We start from the raw sequence: 23345 nt of genomic DNA, 5'->3' as shown, positions 1-23345 counted from the left end.
CTCTTGAAGGAGGCGATTGAGGTGATGCTGCGAATGTGCAGAGGGATATCGTTCCAGAATGTTGGGGCTGCCACCGAGAAGCGGCACGTAGACATGACCATCCTAGATCTTGGTATCGAGAGGAGGTCGTGAGTCGCGCTGCGCAGGCATCTGCCGTGTGCTGAGCTGCAAGTTGTCAATAATGAAGAAAGATACGGCGGGCAGGCGGATATGAAGGCATTGTGGCAGAGGCAGGCGGTCTTGTATGTGACCCTACTGGCAATGGGGAGCCAGTTGAGAGCGCGGAGACGAGCTAGTGAGTCGACTTGAGATGCAATGTCTTGTACTGCAGGGTATAACCAAGCAAGCACTGTGCAAGGGATTCAGTTTAGAATCCTCCACATCCTCTAGGAGCAAGATTATAACGCATGAGGTGGCACAAGTTCAGCATCTGAGATATGACAAAAACAATTTCAATTTGTCATTTACAGCATTTTGTCAATACGTTGACAGATGCAGACCACCTTATGCCATATCGGTTATGGGGTTTGTCTGACCATACTTCTATATGCTGGTCAGTGTGGGTTGGTCATGGGTGTGCCCAAGATCAGTTCAGATATCACTGTCCAGGACTACAACTCTTAAAAGAGGTATGCTTATAGATCTACTGCTGTGTGCAACGATGCACCGAGTCAATAGTTAATATTGATCTTGAAGCTCATAGTGCTTGCATTGAATTTCATGTGTAAGAACGATTGTGTGGTTTTTTTATTGTATACGTTACAATTAATGGGTTGATGTGGCCCATGCAACTGCTACTGTTGATGTAGTAAAAATGATTTATTCCTGGAATTAAATCCTGGTGCTGAATTGTGACAATAAAATCGCCGAGGGGAATGCATCGATAATCTCGAATATTCACGTCTACAGTAGCGATAATTCAGTGGTTAGAACGTTTGCGAAAGTGTGCACAGTTATTAATTTGCCAGATCATGATCCGAAAATAGCTTTATGTGCTTGCATACTCATTAAATATTTCACATTGAATCTGACAGTAATTGCCTTTCAAGTGCTCTTACATGCATAGTATTTATTAATACATCAATAACCAGGCAGATGCTGATGGATGTGGACTCTGAATGTTTGATATGTGATGGATTAAAGTGTGTAAAACTTTATTTTATGGGTACGACTATTAACAACAATTATTCCCGTAGTGGAAGAATTAAAAATGAAAGCAGTTGCTCTTGCAATCAACGTTTAACGTTAAATGTGTTGTGTTTTAATTGTATTAATTTTGCCGGACATATACAAATTATACCCTAGTACAGTAATTCTATTTATCCAACACATTGCACCAAATATTGTTAGAAAATCTGTGTGGGGATAATATGGCCAATTTTTGTTGCATACATATTTGTCAGTGTGTTAGCTATGCCTATTTCAATATTAGAGATATAAGGATAACTCTATTGAAAAGTACGTCTTAGAAACAGGTAATTGCAGTGCTTAGTCTATTACATATTATAATTCTAAATGCCATCCAAATATATATTCAGTGAAAAACAGCAGTGTGCAGTCTTGAAAATAACGATCAAGAATATATACTCTTATATAAGCGCACAACTTTAGCTATCTGTGATGAACGCTGCACTTTCCGTCGTTTTCATGCAGGGGGAGCTGCAAACCTACGCGCCCCCTGCATGAACGACGGAGGCGCAGAGACAGACGTTTGATTACGTTGGAATCGATCTGCAGACGGCGGTCTTCTCGCATGGCCAGCTCGATGTCGCCTTATTTCAATCCCGCCATCCCAAACAGGTGAAAGTCCGCATCGAACCGAACCCCCAGCAAGGCCATCTACTTAACGACGAGAGAAAATTCACACAAAACGTCCTTTTCAATTAAGTTTTCCAGATGTAAAATGGTATAAGCTTTTAATGAAGAAATACAATTATCAAAGTCAAAACATAATACAATTCAAAGATGTTTCATTTTTAAACTTCAAAACAGAGCATCGGGTGCTTGCGTGAATGCGTCGTTCATGTGCAATTTTTTTGGTGAAATGGTTGTGAACAACCCCGAGTTACTACTATAACGAGCCAAAAATGTATGTTTGTAACGCGTGTGACGTCACTCCACATGCCACACCCCCCATCATTAATATTCATGAGTGGGTGACGTCACTCCGCATGGAGAACCCCGCTCATTAATAATCATGAGCAGGTGACGTGACTCCACATCGAATAGCCCCCCTCATTAATAACCATTATAAGGTGACGTCCTCCAAATGGACACCTCTCCCCGACATTCATAATAATTAGCGTCACTCCACATGGGGGACGAGGCGCCTCCTCCACCCTCCTCGGCGTCAACTCATAACCCTCACTACAAAGGCAGAACCCTCACGTCACGTGGTCTCCGTCACGCTGTTGTTGAGACATCGAAGTAAAAAGGACGTCATGATGAACAAGGGATTATAACCTTTAAATGAAATAGGTCTGTGTCACCGCGCCATTGACAAATTGCACACGAATTGATGCAATTAATATATCACGTCGCGGTCTGCTTTTGGCTTGCAAGTTTCAGATTTACTGCAATACACCCGTACATTTATATTGTTATATGTAATTTATTGATCTCATAGTGTTTAACTATTCCATTTATATTCCAACTAGCGAAAGGCTAGTTGGAATATAAATGGCATAGTTAAACACTATGAGATGAAGAAATTACATATAACAATATAAATGTAATCATTACATTTAAAATTATCAGCGCTTGGCCAACCAACTGCTGGAAGAAGACATTCAAATGCCATGCTCATGATGGGAGCTGTTTGACCATACTTCACCCCGCTGGTCAGAGGATGGGAGGTTAGGGGAGGGAAAATGTAGGACCAGTTCAGGTATCAGTGAATACTACTGTTAGCCAAGACCAGGAGTCGAACTTTGGTCACCATGATCATGATGCGTGCAGTGCACTAGCTACTATGCGACTGCACCACCTAAATGTTTCAGGGGCCGTCCATAAATGACGTCACACGATTTTGGACGATTTTTGACCCCCCCCCCCCCTTCGTCACACGGCATCACAAAAAGTCAGACCCCCCCCCTCAAATATGACGTCACAAAGCTCTCCCCCCCCCCCCCAAAAAATAAAACATGCTTCAAATCGCTTTAAACTATTGTCATTGTAGTGCGGATTTAATGTGGCGCTGCACTTGTATGAGAAAACATTTATTAAAAAGTCTATTTAATTAAGTAGAACGTGTTGTCTATATTTATTTAAAGTTGCGCATTTTAATGTGACGTCACATTTCGCAAACCACCCCCCCCTCGTCACACATCGTCACAAATGTCTGACCCCCCCCCCACCCCTAGGTGCGTGACGTCATTTATGGACGGCCCCTAAATAAAATAGAAAAGAATCCGTTGGAAAATTAAAACCACGTACTGTAGTCGGACAACTAATGATGCTTCCATGAGGACATAGATGCCAACATGTTATTATTTTTCAATGAAATTTCCATCGGTCATAAAAGTATGAATAATCACTCAACATCATATCCCACCTGATGACGATTGCTTGTGTGGCGATCGAAACGTCGTGTTCTATTATGTTTTCTATCCACGTGACTTTACCGAAACAACCGGTCACGAAAGCTTCAAATCAAGATTGAACATCATATGAGTAAATTTCGATGTAAAGCTTTCGTGACTGCAGGGATTAATCTTCTTGGTTTTTTCGGTAAAGTCACGTAGAATGGAAATAATAAGCAAGCAGCCGTCCTCAGGTGGAGAACAGGTCTGTCCACCTGAGGACGGCTGCTTGCGTTGTGGCCAAAACGTGAGAATTATTTTATTGTTTTATTTTTATTATTTCCATTCTACGTGACTTTACCGAAAGAACCAAGAACATCATACGAGTAGCTTTAAAGGACACCGGTTATAGCATTGTATTTCTATTTATTGGCCAGCCATTCACATTTTAATGAGCATTTTTAACAAAAGTTGTCAAAATAAGTGAACGGCCACTGAGAGTCTTGAAAATCGTGGAAACTACACACAATAATGGAAACTCACTTAATGCATTGCTCGCGAAATTAACTCTGCAGCTTGCGTTAATCGTTGTATTTTTAAAATCCTTTATATTAAGTTCACTTGCTTGCTTTCTTGCGCACTTACGACCGTGCAAATCTTTCGGTCGTTTTTTAACCCACTTACCGTGATCCAATCGAGCTGACATTTTGCACACAGACTCGTTGTGCGTGACAATTTACACTTTTTAGGAAAAAAAATGATATTTAATTACCAATTGCTCAATGGTGGCAGGCAATCATCTGACCCAAAGGTGGCAGCCATCTCAAGCCAGAGGACGAGAAGACTCCCGTTTCAAAGACCAATGTGGGCTGGGTTGTGGCCCATTGAACACGCATATAAAGGATTTATAGTGAAAAACTTTGTTTTTACGGGTTAATTTTTTGATACTCCTACTGATGCTCCTGCTGTTGTGGAGTGACTCATGCAGCCAGCTATGGCTACAGGGGTTGGTAGTACGTGTTGTTTACGTCGTTTATTGTGAAATTTCGGTCACAGTTTATATGACCACTGTTACATTGCTTATGGCTTTATTTTGGTGATTTCGAAAAGTTTTTTTGGTTTGGCCATGTTTGTTTGTTGTAGTACGGAGTAAGACTGATGGCCTTAATCTAAGTTGTGTTGTGGTTGTTGTTGTTGTTGTTTGACTTGCATCCCACTGGGATTTTTGCACAGCGTTCGTGTACGGTGCTTTTTTTCTGGAAGACTTTGCAGTTTTTTCCTCGATTTTTCTGTTTGCGCATAGTCACTTGAAGATGTTTTCTTGTTCATGTTTTTATTTTTTGTTTTGTTGCGGTTGCACCCGATTCAAGAGCCGAATGGCTCACGGGGCTATACCAAATAAATGAAACTGAAAACTGAAACTGCATTTCTCTTTCACCATTGGGGCAGAAGTTGCAATTTTGGCCACGTGAACTTAAGACCCCACCAGGAGTAAACAACAACAACAACAGCAGCAGCAGCAACCAGAAGTCTGTGACAGAGGCTTGTTGTTACATGTGAGGTGGGAGGGGACCCGAGGGTGGGAGGAGGTACCGGGGCGCAGCTTCTTTAACGCACTCGCACCGAGGTTGTGGCCTCGGTCCACTCCTGGCCACGTGCAGCGACGTCGACCAATTGGCGCGCGGCGAAATTTCACGGAGCGGAGTATTGTGGGTAGGAAAGCACCACCCCACCAACCCACCCCACTCACCACCGAACGCCTGACGGCGGCTGTGCTGTGTCGGCTCCTGTCGTGGATGCAACAGCAACAGCGGCAGCGGCAACGAGGGTTTCCCACCCTCTTCCCAGGCAGCTTTCGCGAACCTTTCGCGGGATTAGGAGGAGTAGGAGGAGGAGGCCGACCGTGTGCGTGAACGCCGCTCGGATCCGAAGGGTGCGCGCCGGGGTTTTTTTTACGCGCGGCTCGGGAGGCGGTAAGAAGCCGTTTTGTCTTTTCTCAACAAGCTTCATAGTTTTTTTTTTGTGGGTCGGTGGCTTCTTTTCTCTGCTTGTTGTTTTTTGCTGTGGTGTTCAGACGTGGCATCTCAGTCGAGGGATCTTTGGACCGTGAGCTGCCTGGGCCCCCCCCCCTCCTGCTTGCTCTCTCCTCCCTCCATCCATCCTCCTGAGATGAACAACGACAAAATTAATTTGTCACCAAATTGATTCTTTTAATTCCCGGCGTCTTGCTTTGCTCGCTGTCACAACTGTGCTGGCGTTGAATGAAGGGGGTCTCTCGCCACCCCTCGGCTTAGAGAGAAGGCTGCAGTGGAGGAAGAGGAGGAGAGAGAGGCGAGTACAGGGGAGGGTGGTGGCTTGCCTGACTCCCTGGCCGGATTAGGTGGGGCAGAAAGCAGCTGAGCGGTTAGAGACCACATCCCTCCCTCCTCCTCCTTCCCTGCCCGCATGCTTGTGATAGCATCTTGGGAATAATGTTGAGGATATTAGCGTGACACTTGAACAGATGACGGCCTGTGATTCTGGTAGGTCTGTTTTCCACACTTGGTGGCTGACCTGAGCAGATACCAGTTGGCTGTGGCCGCTGCTGCCATGGTCACAAGAGGGCCTGGCAATGAGATTTAATTATGTGTAGCAGCCTCGCTCCCTGCCTCGGTGAACATTTGTCCAGGTGCACTATTTGTGCAACCGTGAATGCATTGTGTCCCAACATTATTTCGTGAAAGCGGCGCGCACAATGATTATTGCCATCGTTGTGTGCACCGCTTAACACGGTGCCATTTGGATTAAAATGTCCACGTTTAAAAGTGTTACATTTGAAGACACGGCGCAAAGAAATGTTAACCATTCGTCGCCGACACATTCTGGTGCGAATTATAACTTAATGTTTTACTTGGCCCTTGATTGAAAGACAAACGTTCGTACATTGATTTGGTCAATTTTAACGTGACACTACTTTTCCTCTCTGCTTTCAGAAGATGCTGAGTTGACATCCTCTCCCGTCAGTCGCGGTGCAAGCACAGCAGGAGGAGGAGGGTGGTGGTGGTGGTGCAGCAGCAGGAGGGACGGGGGCAATAGTGAAGGAGCTCCCAGGATTCTGTGCTGCCCAGCTGTGAGAGAGACGGGCAACCGTGAATAAATAAGCAGAGGGCAGCAAGGCAAGAGGTTGGTACAGGGGGGGGGGGAGGGGTGTTAAGGATGTACAACAGCTCTCGCACGGTGACCGGTGGAGATGGTGGAGGAGATCCGGGCTCAACTCGATCCCCGCGTCTCCCGCGCTCACCAAGACTCGGGCATCGCCGCACCAACAGCAGCGGTGGCAGTGGCGCGGCGGCTGGCGGCAGTGGGAAGACCATGTCCATGGAGAACATCCAGTCCCTGAACGCAGCCTATGCTGCCTCGGGGCCGCTGTACCTGGGCGAGTATGACGGCCCCGGTGGTGTAGCCGGAACCTCTGCCGGTAAGGGGTTCACCAGCCACAACCGCTCGCTCGCTCACTCACTCGCTCGCTCACAAGCAACAGAAACTCAACACGTTCGTTCAAGAGGGAAACGTATATGGTTGGTGTCAATTAAGGCCACTGGGCTCTTCTTCTTAGAGAGGACAGCAGGATGACGATGTATGTTGTGCTCTTTGGTCATTTGTTTAATTGTCAAACTACAGTACTTATTACTGAAACCGGAGCTTTGCTTCCCTTAAGATTCTATTAATATTTTGATTGTACGCTATTGTGGTTTTTTCATATCTTATTTTTTTTATTGCGCACTTTTCTTTAATGTTTGTGAGCCAGGTTTCTCTTGAGAAAGCTGTTTAGTCTCAGTGGTCTGTCATCTTATTTAAATAAAATTTTATACTATGAATAATGATATAGCTCTTAACATAATCGATTGCTATATAGTAGTTAGAGCACAATTGTAGATGTATGGAGCACAACATTATTTGACATTAGTAAAGATTAATATTTAGTGTAATTTTTTAATCTCATTTTGGATCAATTGAATTTTGAAGCCGTTGAACTCAGAAATTCAAATTTTAACAATTTAATTTCACTTGTTGCTTTTACATTAGTTTTTTTTACGCGAAAACGTGGTCACTATCTTCAGTGGTTGTCGAATGTAGAAATACTGTAGTGAAAATAATACATGCAATTTACGGATTTTAAGTCCCATTGTAGTTTCATGCTGGTACGTTTTGGCATGCGGTCAAATGTGTGCACATTTTCCAAAGTGTGGCAGAAAAAATAAATAAAACAATTGTTTTTTTTTACCAGTAAACCTTAATGTTTGCATAACCATTTGGCATACAGCTATATGTCACAAGCCTTCCTTACATAATTTGATTAATTTAACAATTGAAGTATTATTAAAACTTAGAGTTTAAACATGTCACGTTTCATCTACATTCATTTGTTTTTAATAAAGCCACTTAAGATGGCAAATGAATGCCCTCCCTGACGAATAAAGGCATATTCACCAATAATGTACCGACTGCATATGTAGCGCAGTTTAAAATGTAATACTCGGTCATGTGTAGGTTCAAACCATCTGCTAATGAATGTCACAAGAATGACGTGACCCAACAGTCAAAATATACAAGTCTGTAGCAAATACATGGTAGGTTATATCTGTACGCAAATGTACTGACGGCTCCTTTTGCCCGCTAGATTTTATTTAACCTGTTCTTGTTTGATAAACACGTCTGTGGCTTCCAACAAGCAATTGGCCATTACTGTTGGTGGCATTACGAGCGTGTCGTGTGGGAAGGTTAAATTCTGCCACCCCCGTTGAAAACATTTCAACGGCCTGACAATGACTAGCATTTGTAGCTTGCTATTTTTATTAAGGCCTCTATATTTAGGAATTTGTAGAATGGAATGCTGCGGCCAAACCTCAGCCCGCGATGCCCTGCAACATTTTTACGTGTCTTGTTTGAGCATAAATACATTGCATTAAAATGTTTCGACATTTTTAGTAGCCGGCTTACCGAAGTCAACGATGACACTAGGACGACCGATGGGCGGCCCGGTGAGTTCGGTGCCCCGGCCCGCTCCGTATGGCCTTCGCATGACTGCCATGGGCAGCAGCCCCAACATCGCTTCGGCCGGCCTTCCCGGTGGGGATGCCATCATCTTTGGAGAGAATGACCTCGCCTACAGCATGGGTGCACAGGTAACTACAACATCACATACATATTTTGCACCGTGAGTATGACACTTATCAAACGCCTGCACTCCCATAATTCCAGCCAGTTTTTTTTCTTCATATTTAAGCACCATGTAAATGTATAATTATGCCAGGGTGGAATGGTTAGCGCACTGGTTCGACTTGATCTTCCGGTGCGACAGTTGAAAAAAATGGGCAAGTTTCATTAATTGCGCCCCCCCCCACGTCCCGTACATTACGGTTAGTAGATGAGGAGTAGGTCACACTTGTGGTGTGTACCTTATGCTCCCGCCTCCTCCATGATGTCTGGCCAGTGTGGAAGGGTAGGCCAAATACCCACTAATGGGGCTCACATGAGCTTGCTCTAGTGAAATACCTTCTTGGCAGCAGAGGCGCGAGAGCAAGTGATTACAGTGCTGCAACCTGTAACATTTATATGATTCTTGATTCAGGATCGTCGACGTTTCTGGGTGGCCTTGAGGCACTTATAGCTTATTGGAGCACTGATCCTTTACTCCTAAGATCCTTGGTTTGACTCTGAGTTTCAGCCACCCATACTTACACTGTATCCTCAAGTGTAGCATGTGTATGGTCTCAGCCTGGTCACAAATGACCATTTAAAATAGCCATTACATGCAATTTAGTTTTCACTTGATTTGTCTTATTGAAACATGTGAGAGGCACAAGAATATGTATTTTCATGCGTCCTCTATTGCAAGGCATGAGTCTCCTGATGTGGACCGAGGCATTTGAAGGGACCTCAGAAGAAATGCTTTGACATCAGCTTCCAGGGATCGTAATCTAACATGAGATGATGTTACACTGCTTTTTGCAAAAAATATAAATGTAAATACATTTGTCTCATAAACATGATGCCAATAACATAATTAGAATTGGAATATAATTAGTAAAACGAGATTGATTTTGGAATATTTGGTCAGCTTCAATAATATCTGAGTTAATTTAAGTATACAAGAAAATAACACTCGAAGCTCCTCGCAAACCTTCTTGCTTTACTGTTTCCTGCAAGCAACTTGTTATGATCCACTGCCCATGCCTATCAGCTGCTTGAATAAACATATAAAATAATAACAACGGTGCGAAGGATATTTTACAAGAGAATAAAGTGTTTAATACTTCTTTAACAAGTTCTAAAGCTTATCAAGTCAGGTCCAGGAAGAGGGTGACCGTGGCTCCTGAAGCAATTAACCAGGGCACATCTCTTTTGGTGGCCCCTAGCCAGAGGAGAAATTCTACATTGCCATGGCATGGGCCAGTATGACGTTACGAACACAACGAATGTCGAAGTGGACAATTAAAACCCCTTTTTTCCATCTTCCTCATCTGTCGAAGACCTGTCATTGCAGATGAATAGACAGGAAGTCCATTTATAATGCATATGTGTATATATATAACAGACAGGAAGTCCGTTTCTCAACATGAAATAAATGTGTTCTCTTATGTTTTTTTCCGTTGGCGAATGCCTTTCCGGACTAGTATTTTCGACAATAATTTATTTAATCAGGCAACCCCTCGACTGATTTAGACGTTCATGGTCTCGTCACCAGTCAAAACCTTTCAGACCATGCGGATGACATAACCATCCCGCAAAATCTCCAAAGTACAGCTGACGCCTAGACTTGACGGGCCTTGGGTTGCCACCTTGAAAGTACAAGACAGCCAAGGCATCTGACGGAAAGAGGACGTAGAATAATCTCGCTTCCAGAAGAGGGGGTTAACTGCACGTTGTCTTGAGTGGGGTATAATTCCGAAATTGATAAAAAAAAAATTGGACTTCTAATTGCTTACCTTTCCTATTCTAGACTTGTGTTGCCTCCGAAACGTCGTGGTTTTTTATTTTATTTTTTATTAATTTTAATTTCATTTTTTACCTACGTGACTTTACCGAAAGAACTAAGAGTATGAATACCTTTCCTATATGTTGCACTCGTATTGTGTTCATGTATTGTTTGTTGTTGTAACGTTCTGACCCGCCCGAACTGGACACCTATTAAAAAGAGCTTTATAGCCCATCCTCCAGTATAAATAAATACTCTGATTACGAACATCTTGGGAAGACTTATATTTTTGCAGGACAGCCACTAAAAAAAAAGAGTGACTATTATGGGTAAACTGGAACAGGTGGTAACCTGAGACGGATCTCTCCCCACCAGGTGCCGGCATCGCTGCGCGGAGTGCGCGAGTGCAGCATGCTGGAGCTGCAGGCGCAGCTCAAAGAGATGCAGCGCGCCAACGAGCTCCTGCGGCGGGAGCTCGAGGTGAAGGAGAGCAAACTGGGATCCTCCATGAGCAGCATCAAGACCTTCTGGAGCCCCGAGCTCAAGAAGGAGCGCGCCATACGCAAGGAGGAGGCATCGCGGATGACCATCATCAAGGAGCAGATGCGCGTCATGCAGGAGGAAACCCAGGTACGTGCGGCAGTGTTAATTAACCTCGCTGTGCTGGTGCCAGGCCCCCCACAGCCCCCCAGCAGATATTATATTTGGGTGCGTTCACCTGACTATAAACATGATGTGATGGACGAATTGCGTAACTTAATTATATCGCAGTTGTGTGAGAGAAGTAGAGCCAATAGACGCTCTTATGTCCCCATTCCATTTCGATATATTGCGTCCGACGACGAGAGATTGTGTGCTGCTCGTAATTTATTATTCATATTGTTTTATTCCACCAGAATTTTTTTTATGACTGTAAGCCTCAATGAAAAAAATTAATAAACTGATTTAAAATAATTTTTAGTGGGGTTATTCGAATGATGAGTCTTTCATGTTTATAAGGCTAGTAGCCATCATCACGCTTGATGAATTACATCCACAAATAGCTTAGTTAACTAATGTGTTCGTCGATGATTTAGGTAACAAAATTAACGCTGGGTATGTGTTCGCTCCAGCATCTGGCCAGCTCTCGGCGTGCTCGGTTACACCTGCGCGGCATTAAACGTATTTTCTCAGCTGTTCCTAACCCATTATTGTTTCTGTAATTACTCTACGAATGCAGGTGTTAGTGTGGAGGAAGGGAGCTATGTCATGAGAATAAATGTTTTTTTAGTTAAAATTTTAAATTAATCGTGTTTAATTTTTCCCCTTTAAATATTTTTATTTCATGAAAACAGGGCACATTTCAGGAGCCTTTTAAGACCTGATTCAGTTCATGGGTCCAAAGGTTTATTGGCTCGTTTGGCTTTGGCTGAAACCAGTTGTTTGCCTTCTCCCAATAACCTGTTTGTAGAGATAAGGTGATGGTGCTGTTGATCAATTGAACATTCAGCCCAGCAGATGACATCAAATAAAAAGCCAATGTTAATAAAAAAAAACAAGGTTCAGGGGTTTGTATTTTCCCTATTTGAAATGGATCTTGTTTCATCAGGCGTGAGACATTTTATATCAAAATACAGCTTAAATCGATAGACCCTTGTTCCGTTTACCGCCAAAGTAAATGTAGAATATTTTATTTTACTGGGTGGCACATTCATAAGTAATGGTTGTCTGCGCATACACACGATCTTACAATTCGTACATGGAATCTGTTTTAATATTTTTTGTATCAAATTTGGAATTAGCAAATGTTCTGACACGAATCATTAATGGCGGGGGGTTGTTTGACAATACTTTACCGCACTGGTCAGTACGGGTTGGTGAAGTATGCCCAGAGTTGAATGGAGCACATTTCATCCCATCTCTTTCGAAAGAACCTGGCTGAGTTTGCGTGCCACATATGCGGTACCCCACTCTACAAGGCTAGAAAGCCTCATCGCCATGGCAACGCAGATTTTAGTTGTTAACACCTGATGATGATGCTGGATGTCATCTCCAAATGAAGCGTGTACAATTTTCGAAGCTTTAGCGTGCTTTTGAACATTCCGGGTTTCTGAAAAACAAACCCATTGGCATATTTGCCCACTTAACTTGATTTGATTGGCTCTTAGCGTGGGGGGGCCAGGGGGCTTATAATAATAAAAAAAATACCTTATACCCACAATCTAATGAAAAGGAAACTCATTATGAACCATATTGCCATCTGTTTTACCTGACAAAGCTAGTCACGGTCAACGAGAACACTTTTTGTAAAATGAATTCTGATAACATTAATGTTCCAGTGGCATCGCATGTGCACTCTGCGGCATACAACCCAAGGAAGCAGCAAATGATCTCATACGCCAAACATATAAGAGCGTAATAACGTTTACAGTCTTGCTTTTGAATGTGAAAATGCTTGTTTCAAGGCACCCCGTGCCTCGAATGCGATAAATCGATGGCAATGTTTAGATGCAATAAGGTGATCGCTGGGCGTGCTACATATAGCGTATGTGATTATTTTTGAACCGCGGGATGAGCTCAAAATTAACCTACGCTTTTTCTTCACTCCTGTTTTATTCAGCAATTTCATTAGCGGGTTCATATTGAAATTTCTTGCCATATGAATAAGAGGTTTAAAAAAGACTGCTGTAATTATTTTTTGTTTTATACGCAGAGCAAGCGGTATAAATTGTGCAAATAAGAATTTCCTGAAAAATATTCGGCCGCGTCATTAAATTAAGATTAGTTTTCAATATAAACTGCATGATTTAAAAAAAAAGATCACTTTTTGTAACATAAAAAAATCATGCCAATATTTCTTGAGTAATGTTGAATTGTATCAATGCAGTACAGCACATTGGTTTTCACTAATTATGCTTACTATCAGTAGCACTTGCATTATTAAATGTTGTAGGCATGTACATTTAGGCACACTCTAATGTGTTGAGATTTGCTCAAACAATTTTTGCAAGAAAAATGGTGATGAATAAAAGCACAGACTACTCTAGTCTTGCCTGTGACTGGTAGGAACCTCCTGGTTACACCAGCCCACAGGGGATTATTGTGTCCGTCCGTTGTGCAGGGAGGGGCTGGGTGGAGAGGGAGGGGAGGGTGGAGAGGGAGGGGAGGGTGGGGAGGAGCTGGGTGGGGAGGGTAGGGCTGGGTGGGGAGGGGCTGGGTGGGGAGGGGCTGGGTGGGTAGGGTGGGGGTGGGTAGGGTGGGGGTGGGGAGGGGGTGGGTGAGGCTGGGTGGAGAGGGGCTGGTCAGCCCGTGATGCCCTGATCAAACTCAACGTTTAACCTACTCACGCCAGCTTGTGCCTGCCCTCACAGTCGGGCATATTTGCGGAATACAGCACGCCGCCGTTGACCCTGGCCATTGACCGAGCAACCCAACGTTCCTACCAGCTCCATTAACCCCCACCCCCCCATTATAAATGCAATTGTCATATTACATAAAAGATTTGCGTCAAACCAAAACTTACATTTTATAAACTCAGAGCTATTCTTTTTTCATCTCATACTATTGAGGAGTAAACCGATGGGTGGGATAGCTCTGCACTATGAACCCATGAGCTAGTGATGTCTGAACAATTCTGGCGCCCCCCACGCTTCACCAATCCACACTGACCAACTGTGTGGTCAACCACCCCCTGCGACTGACAGTCTAGCAGTACAGCGTGTTCGCTCGCAGCTTGTTGTAGAGTTTGCAGAGGTTCACAGTTCGAATCCAGTGGCCGCCCTGATTGCGGGTGTAATTACCGTGATGATACTTCGCGCCATATTCTTCTTCAGCAGTGGACGTTAAATGTCCCGTGCTTTCATTCGCGGGAGTTGGGGCCCGTTTGTGTGCCGGTGTCAAGGTCATAATTTGCCTCTCTCGAAAATTACCCCCAAATTACTCAATTGGGATGATATATAAAACGTAATCATTATCCCTTATGGGTTGACTAATGCCCCAGGTCACTCTTGTACATTAGACTATGCTGGTCACTCTTGTACATTAGACTCTCCTGGTCTCTTGAATTATCATCTGGTGAAACAAGATTAACTTGACTTTATACGATATCGAGCGACCTTCATCTACCAATTGATTGACAATGGGCTGAATATATTAATATTATATTGAGAGTTGGTATATAGAATTCCCTTATTTAACGCCGTACATGCATTCCTGACAAAGGGGGGTTACCTTAAGGAAGTGCTGTACTGAATCACATTTGTGCTATAAAATCAGCCTGCAGTCATCCCATGGCCGGGACAAAGAACCGAGATGAGGGTACGCAACGTTTTGTATCATGCCGCGTACTCTATCTTACCACTCGGCCGCACAGCTCCAGAAAGTAGTTCGTCGTCGACTGCTCAGAAACTGCATTATAACTGCGCGCGTTCCGTGTTATGGGAAAAGTGTTCCCGAATAGAAGAACCGTGTTCTCGTGAATAATAATTCAGCTATTGATATTTGAAGCTTAAACTCGCAAACCAGGGTGGCCAAAAGATGGCAATACAGTACAGAATGTGTATTGAATCAACCTGTGCAGAGGTTTGAGTGTTATCTCCTTGCATGTTTCGTTTGCCTATTCTGGTACTCCAATTTCTCCCACATTTTTCGAAATATTGTTATTGAAATTAATTAAGGAAAAATTGGCCTAACGTCCCCAAATGCAGGACCCTCCTGAAGAACAGAGTCTTGATGCTATAAAGCTTTTCTATATCAACAAGCAGTAATATCGGTTTCTTAAAATGCTTGTTGACTGCCATTTTAAATACTGTCCCATTTAATAGTGGTCCTATAATGAATAAATATTTCCATTATAACACTGCGGTGTGATTGGTTCACTTTTGGCTCCTTAAGAGCCATTTAAGATGTCATTGTTCAACACTTTGACTTATGTCAGTAATAGGCCTTTAATATTTAATTAAGGTGAAAGCCAGTTGGCACGAAATTAAAAATTAATGGTACAAACTGTATTTTTGCACGAACTGTATCAACAATCCTTGTTGTTTCCTTCATGCAGAATTTAGATTTCTTTCCCTTTCTGAAAACATTACCAGGTAATGCAGGGCTTATGTGCATTATCAATAGTATACAACGACCTGTAATTAAAGGTACATTTACAATATGTAACAGTATATATGCTGAAGGTTTTGATTAATAAATAAATGTGTGTATGTGTATATATATTGTATTGTGTCGGAAACAGTGACACAACACGCACTGCATTATGAAACCCGGCTCCCTGGGTTTGATTCCCATCCTATATACTATTTCTATTTTACCAGGTACGGTCCATTGAGCTATATAGCTATTCTTCAGAAGCGACCTTGCCACAAATGATAGTTCAACGCAGTGGCTTACGTTAAAAGTTATAGCAGTCAAATACTCTAAACGCATGTTGATTTTAAATTTGGAGGGAAAAAACGGAGGACCCGGAGAAAAATCCACGCAACCACGGGGAAGACATGCAAACTCCAAATATACAGCAGGCGTCAGGGTCGGGATCAAACCCACGACCTCCTGTATACCAGGCGAGGGAGGCAACATCTCGCACTGCAGTGCCCACGGCTGATGTCGCGAACGGGTTTTGATTCCTTACCCGTACCCGTACCCATCTGCACCAGGGTCGCAAACGGGTACCCGTACCCGTACCCGGCAGTACCCTACCCGTACCCGGCCGGGTACGGGTAGGGTACGGGTATCGGGTACCTGATTGCGACCTCTGGGATGAAGCCATGTTGCAGGCGCGGGTGGGTTGATTTTAGGAACTTGAATTGTGAGAAGAGACAAGACGCTGGGAAATGAGTGACAAACGGTTACTCACCAGTGACTCGCGGCCTACCCGTACCCGGCCGCACCAAGGTCGCAAACGGGTACCCGTACCCGGCCGGGTACGGATAGCCGGGTATCGGGTAGGGTACGGGTATCGGGTACCCGGTTGCGACCTCTGGCCCACGGTTGATGTAAGTGGCAAGTGATATCTCAAAAGGTTCTAGGCCTCTCCTCGGTCAACTCCACCATAAAGTGAGTTCCTCGCTCAGTGTGTAAAATATCAGTCGTGTGGGGAGTCTGAGGCTGCTGGGCGTGGTGCTGGCTACCTCACCACATCATGCGCCTTGCCAGCTTTAATGCGAACAGCGCTTGCCCTAGCAAGTCTTAAAATCTAGACGAAGGATCTTTGTTTACATATGTTCTTTGCCCCCATCTTTTGTCTTGGCTTTCCTCAGACCAGGACACTTAAACAGAATGCAAAGGTTTGTTTCTGTTCTGCAAATGATCAAACATTTGCAATTGCTAACGTACCTGCAGCCTTGAGAAGCACAAGCTGCAGTAGAAGTAGATGTGAACACGTAATAAATGTAAACGCACTACGAAGCGGGTTGAATTTGTGAAGTCAAGTCACCTCACAAAGGTGGGCCGTGTTTGCATTGCTGTTTATTGATCTGGCAGAATTAATGCACACCATTGGCCCAGGCAATCGCATACACCCTTGACATATTTTATTTTGCTCGTATTACTTTATTTACTCTGTCGCAGAGTACATTTTGCAAAATGACAATCCCCGAGGCATGGCAAGGCTACTTTTTCCTCTACTGATAGGGTTGGCTGCTTCTGAAAGCTTTACTTTCATTGATAGACCATATTATTAACGATGTAACATTTTGGAGGTGAGTAATTGACAACATTCACCCTGGACGGTCAAGTGTGCAAATGTAGAATTAATCTAACTAAATTAATTTAAGCCCATGAAGCCTACGCAATTGGATCTTACGTGAATGATTTCAAATGCCACTCAGCAGACTGGACTCCATGTTAATGGTGGGTTTAAATATAACTGGGCGGTTAAATGAAAGCTACGATGTGTTTTTCATCTGTGCCTATATGCTAGTTGTTTTTCATATGTAAAATACTTTGCAGCCATAATCATACATTGTCCTATTAAATACATCATTTATTTGTAATCTCATGATACCATGAGTCTGTTTAACTAAGAGGCTGCTTATAACGTGAAACAAATTGCCTGGGTATGGACGTAAAACATTAGTGAGGCTCATAATGGAAAATTGTCCAGTTGTTTAATTTTTTTCAGCTGTTCACAATACAGTAAATATCTGTCGTATTTTAATGTGCTTCATGCAATGTGTCACTGTCGTCAACCTAACTGGCTTTTAAACAGCAGAGCAGCGCATTCCATCATGTTAGAGAATGGTTCACGGAAGCGGATATCGCAGAGTTACTATTGAGATCCCTTCAAGTAACCTCGAGACCACACAGAGGGAATCGCTTTCCCACCCATGCTGCATGCGAGAACAATGTTTGTCGTGCAATAGTGTGATACTGACATTCATTTATCAGAGCTGAAATATATCTAGGTTAAGTGCAGAGCAAACATTAATCCGATGGGGTTATTTCGTGTGTGCAGTTGTAGTTGGACTAGGGCTGAAATGTGCAACTCACTACAGCCTTGATCAGAGGTGATGGCAGCATCTCAGCAGCATCAGCTCAGCGCTGCATTTTAAACGGTTTCTCAAGTCGATGGTCTCAGCCTGGTCAGCAACAATCACATTCAAATGGTTCTCTTAACAATTGAAGGTGATGCAACAATTGAAGGTGATGCACTGCTCTGTGAGAGCTACGATTGGACTCTTTGTCTCGCGACAATTGGAAGTTAACTGGGGGGAGCTGCAACAAGCACGTTACATTACGACTGATAATTATTTGTGTACAATCACCGTAACGTTGGTGAATCACTTCGGAGTGCACTAGAGTGGGGACATTTTCAGGAGAAAGTGAAATTAGATTAAATGTATAGCGGCATTGATTATTCTGTTTGTTGCAAGGGATTATCTCATTATGAAGCTAATATGGGTATTGCAATAGTTTATGGGGATTTAGGGAAAGGTAATTGCTGATAAGCATTCTTACTGTATTATTTGGCTCTTTATCTATGTTTAGCGACCTCTTTGCAGCTATCTGAGAGAAATGACTCGACAAAAATGCAAGCACAGGCCTGCTTGTCATTCCATAAAGTAGTATCTTAGAACACGCTGACTGACAATGGTAATTTATTATTTTGTGACTCTTCAAATTGCGTTAATAATAAAAAATAATGTGTAGCTCTTTATCAGTCGTCTTTCTACCAGATGGAGCCGTCCCCAGGCATTGTCAGCCTGGTGTTTTAACGATGCTACACCATGCTGGTCAGTGCCAGTGGAAAGTGGGGTGCTGAGCAGTTCGGCTGTCACTCGCCACTGATGTTGGTTGTGCCCCAAAATTGGTAAACGTTACGCGTAATATGATTGGTACATAAAACGGTTTAAAATAATTAGGTTTTTTTTATTAGAATCGTATCGTTATTTCATTATATTTTGCCTGCCAATCATATCTTATCTTTCCTTCGCGAAGCCTCAGGGGGAATTTTAATTGCACAGAAAATGTATTAAACGTAATTTGTCAGTGTTTTAGCTGATTGGGTGACCCTACAAGAATCTGCCTACAATTATGATGTATGCAGCATTTAAATGTGACCGCATCTCAAGATGTTGTACAGAAACATTTGGCATATTTATTTTATACAGAGATGCAGTCTGTCAAAGGCAGAAGGAAAATAATAATGCCTTAAGTCAACCTGGAATGACGTACTGATTAAGTCAGCTACTTTTGTGTGGTCGATTACTCGGGCCCATTTAAAAATGGTGGCCACCCCCCCCACCACATCCTGCCTCATGAAGGCAGGCTGTGGGGATGGTGAGACGTTTCTTAACTATTTTCATGTTATCAGATTAGTCGTGTAATTGAACAGATAATCGATCGAGTAATCGATTACTTAAATTATTTGATAAACCACTTCTAGTCTTGAAATTGCACTTGAACAGGGTCAGGGAGTGGATAGCACAGACGGCTGGGGTAAGGGAGTTCCAGACAATTTGGGGCAGCAAAGAAGAATGAGAAACCTCTCATTGATCGAAGTTTGCCTGAAGACTTTTATCGAGGAATACTGCTTATAATAAGTGAACTGCGTGTATATGTGTCACGTTCAGTGGAAGAGCATCTAATTTTGAAGTGCACAGTCACGTGTAATGTACCTTACTACTGTGGGGGCAGCAGAAGGAGAATTGACACTGCGGCTTTTTGTCCGCTGCTTACAACGAGGGAAGGCCAAGCGACATGCTGGGGTTGTCTGTGCGCGCTCCGTGATGTTGCAGCACCTGCAGCTGACGATCCAGGCCCTGCAGGAGGAGCTGCGCACCCAGCGCGACCTCAACCAGCTCTTCCAACAGCAGGACAGCAGCTTCCCCAGCGACGACAAGGCCGCCGGCGACGGGGGGGATGGGCGTACCGAGCCCAGCCAGGCCGAGTTCCACCGCCTTCGGGTGCAGCATGACCGCCAGTCCAAGGAGCTCTTCCTCCTGCGCAGGTGTGGAAGACTCGCAGGGGGTTCATGTTTTGGCTGTCATGTGCATGGCTTACAGGGTTTATGGCTTTGCTTTATTGTGCAGGACTTACATGGTTCAGGGTTCAACTTTCTTGTACGGGGCTTACATCATGGTTCAGAGTTTGGCTCTCCTGTGCAGGGCTTACATGCGTCGTGTTTTGGTTCTATTGTGCGGGGCTTACAGGGTTCGGGTCTTGATTATCTTGTGCAGGGCTTAAATGGCTCTGCGCCTGGCTCGATTGTGCAGGGCTTGCAGTGTTCATGTTTGGCTTCTACTGTGCAGGTCATACAGCTTTCAGGTTCTGGTTCTTGGGTGGGGTTCGCAGGGTTCAAGGTTTTGCTCCCTTGTGCGGGGCTTACATGGTTCATGGTTTGGCTATCTTAAGTGGGGCTTACCTTGTTCATGGTCTGGATTTATTGTGCGGTGCTTATAGGGTTCAGGGGTTAGCTCTTTTTTTGTGTGGGGCTTACATGGTTCAGACCCCGGCTCTCTTTTTGTGCTGTGATTATCGGGTTCAGGGCCCGGCTCTCTCGTGCAGGACCTACGTGGTTCATTGACATGATTGACTTACAGGGTTCAGGGTTCGGTTCTCTTGTTCAGGGCTTGCAAGGTTCAGGGACCGGCTCATCACACAGGTCATACATGGTCCGGCAGGGTTCAGGGTTTGGTCCTCTTGTGCAGGGCTTCCAGAATTCAGGGTCTGGCTCTATTGTGCAAGGCTTAGAGAGATGGTATCTTTGAAAGTGACACCTCATATTGAACGGCTAAATTTGGTTGTGAGAATTGTTCTTCAACTTACCATTGAGCTTAAAAATAATAATTGACATTCAATGCTTGTACGCTTCTACTTTTGATGTATTTGGCTGTGAGGGTTGCGGAGGGTCTTCACAACACATTTTAGCCAGATCATGATGTGATCAATGATGAAATCATCATATTGGCTGTGCTTTAACTTGGCACGATCAAAGTTGTAAGAGATAAGAGTAAACACATGTGTTGAATTGAGCAAGCTTATGAAGTACCGGTGAAGACGCTTGACGCCGAGGTTGAGGCACACGTATGTTTATTTTACAGCACAACAGTGGGCATATAACACTCGAGGGGTATTCGGCCCCCTCACCCGTATAACTCGGAATACACCCCTAACTAACTCTGTCCTAGCCCCGAATCCTCCACTAATGGGCTAGGGGAGGCTGACTGGCCCGACACTGGTAAGTCGGGCCTGGTACCCGGAGTTCCAGACCAGCTCTTACAAGAGCACCGGCTCTGGCTTTCGGGACCACGCCACTGGCTCAATCCTGTCCGGCCCTGGAAAGGACATCGAAGCAGGGGAGTCCAGGGCTCTATCTAAGACGTCTTCCTTCTTGTTCCCTTAGCTTAACATAACTGACTCGAGCCCCTTTGAACATCCCCTTTTATACCCAACCCCTCCCTGAGGGGTGGGGCCCCGGGGGATCTTAACGTTCGAACCAGCCCCCCCCAGGGTGTCTGGCTCGGACGTCGTAGAGGGCACCTCCCCGTGCGCTTACGTAGCCCCGCCCACTGTGTTTGTTTTCCATAGGCTGCCATGCATAACGGGCCCTCTCTTTAACACCCCTACATCACCCCCCCCCGCATAGCTTGCAGCCGTCCCGGCTGCCAACATACAAAAATGACAATAAAAGTGCATTTACACCTTGACCGCGCGTGTGCCTCACTATTTTCCAACAATAACAAGAACAGCAACAAGAACACAACAAAAGGCAACAGCAAGAAGAGAAAACAACCCGACGCACCCCCCCTTGAATAAATACGAATTCCGTAAAAAAACAACCTATATACAATTTGCAGGGAACCCACCATACACACAACACCAGGTGAATCCAACGTATGTACATTTCAATGGGCAGGGAACCAGAGGTGGGACAAAGTCATTGTTATGCAAGTCCAAGTCGAGTCTGAAGTCATCAAATTCATGACTCGAGTCTGACTCGAGTCCAAGTCACATGACTCGAGTCCACGCCTCAGAGGTGGGACAAAGTCATTGTTATGCAAGTCCAAGTCGAGTCTGAAGTCATCAAATTCATGACTCGAGTCTGACTCGAGTCCAAGTCACATGACTCGAGTCCACACCTCTGCAGGGAACACACCACCCACACAACACACAATGAACACAACCTATGTACACATCTTCCGGTCTCATAACAGTCTGCGCATTTTTGCGCGCGTCCTTGCAGCGGGCCCCTCACACGGGGTAACCCCGGGTGGCGGACCGTCAGGTGGCAATTGTCCGTCCCGGAGTGAGACCTCATCCGATGCCGCGCGACCGTTGGTATCCCCAGGAGGGGTGGTCGGGCGTGAGCCCGTCAGTCCTGATGCACCTGGAGGTGGCACGGCCGGCAAGGCATTAGGTGTGAACGACGGAGACGGACCCAGTGAGTCGGTCGACCCCCCACACGTTTGGCCACGCATGTGTGAAGTGGGTTTGTGTACCGCAACGAAGGGTTTTAACCTAGAGGGGTGCACGAACCATCGCCGCTTCCCCCATTTAATGCGCACGCACTGTGGTCGCAAAACTTCGACCACCTCCACAGGGCCCCGCCACGGCCGCGCCAGCTTAGGGGAGGTAGCCAGGGGCACTTGGGGACAGTGTAACCATGCCTTGTCCCCCGGCTTCCACTGTATTACGTGCGCCCGACCCAGCCTGAGGCGCTCATTCGCCTTTTGACGGAGGTCCGAGTTTAGCATAGCAGCATCCCGCGCCTCTGTTAATTTGGCCAGATTAAATTTGACGTGGTCAGCCAATTTAGTTTTCCCTTGCGGGTCGGGGATCTGCAGCTGGGCGCGAACAGGCGGGTCGGGTTCGCGACCGTACATGAGGTAAAAGGGGGAAAATCCCGTAGCTGCATGGGGTGCCATCCGGTATGCCGCCAAGACCCCTTGAATATGCAGGTCCCAGTCAGTCTGCGAGTCCGAGACCTGCTGTGACATCATTGACGTTATGGTGCGATGCAGGCGCTCGACCATTCCGTCAGTTTGCGGGTGATACGGGGAGGTACGAATTTTCTTCGTGCCTAAGAGGTCACAGACTTGTTTGAGTAATTTACCGGAAAAATTTCTGCCCTGGTCGGTCAGCAGCCGCTCCGGAGCACTTTTGTCCAGGACGTATCCCTGAACAAAGGCCTCCACGATGGCTGCTGCCGACTGGTTGGCCAGGGGCCAGGCCATAGGCCAGCGCGTAAAATACTCGACACCTGTCAACAAATACCTATTGCCCCTGGGGGTGGCGGGAAATGAGCCCAAAATGTCCAGCGCGACAAGCTCATTTATTCTGGATACTTTGATCGATTGCAAGGGCGGGTTGGACTCCCGCGCCGGCGGTTTCCGTTGCGCACACCGAGGGCATGATCCCAATAGATCCCCAACATCCCTCGT

At 44.9% G+C, this 23345-nt stretch overlaps 1 protein-coding gene across 1 annotated transcript in view; it reads left to right on the top strand.

The window, feature by feature from the left end:
* Window positions 1-6569: 6569 nt before the first annotated feature.
* The window catches only part of LOC133342647 (ELKS/Rab6-interacting/CAST family member 1-like), a 189971-nt gene continuing 173195 nt past the window's right edge, over window positions 6570-23345 (top strand). Inside the window, 4 exon segments of the mRNA XM_061551931.1 lie at window positions 6570-6978; window positions 8490-8686; window positions 10855-11109; window positions 19701-19912. Coding sequence (XP_061407915.1) covers window positions 6717-6978; window positions 8490-8686; window positions 10855-11109; window positions 19701-19912 — 926 coding nt within the window. The 5' untranslated portion in view covers window positions 6570-6716.

Source organism: Lethenteron reissneri, chromosome 15 (assembly GCF_015708825.2).
Source record: "Lethenteron reissneri isolate LAM-NWPU_2019-01 chromosome 15, ASM1570882v1, whole genome shotgun sequence".
Taxonomy (NCBI): domain Eukaryota; kingdom Metazoa; phylum Chordata; class Hyperoartia; order Petromyzontiformes; family Petromyzontidae; genus Lethenteron; species Lethenteron reissneri.
This window is presented reverse-complemented; position numbering and strand designations above follow the sequence as displayed.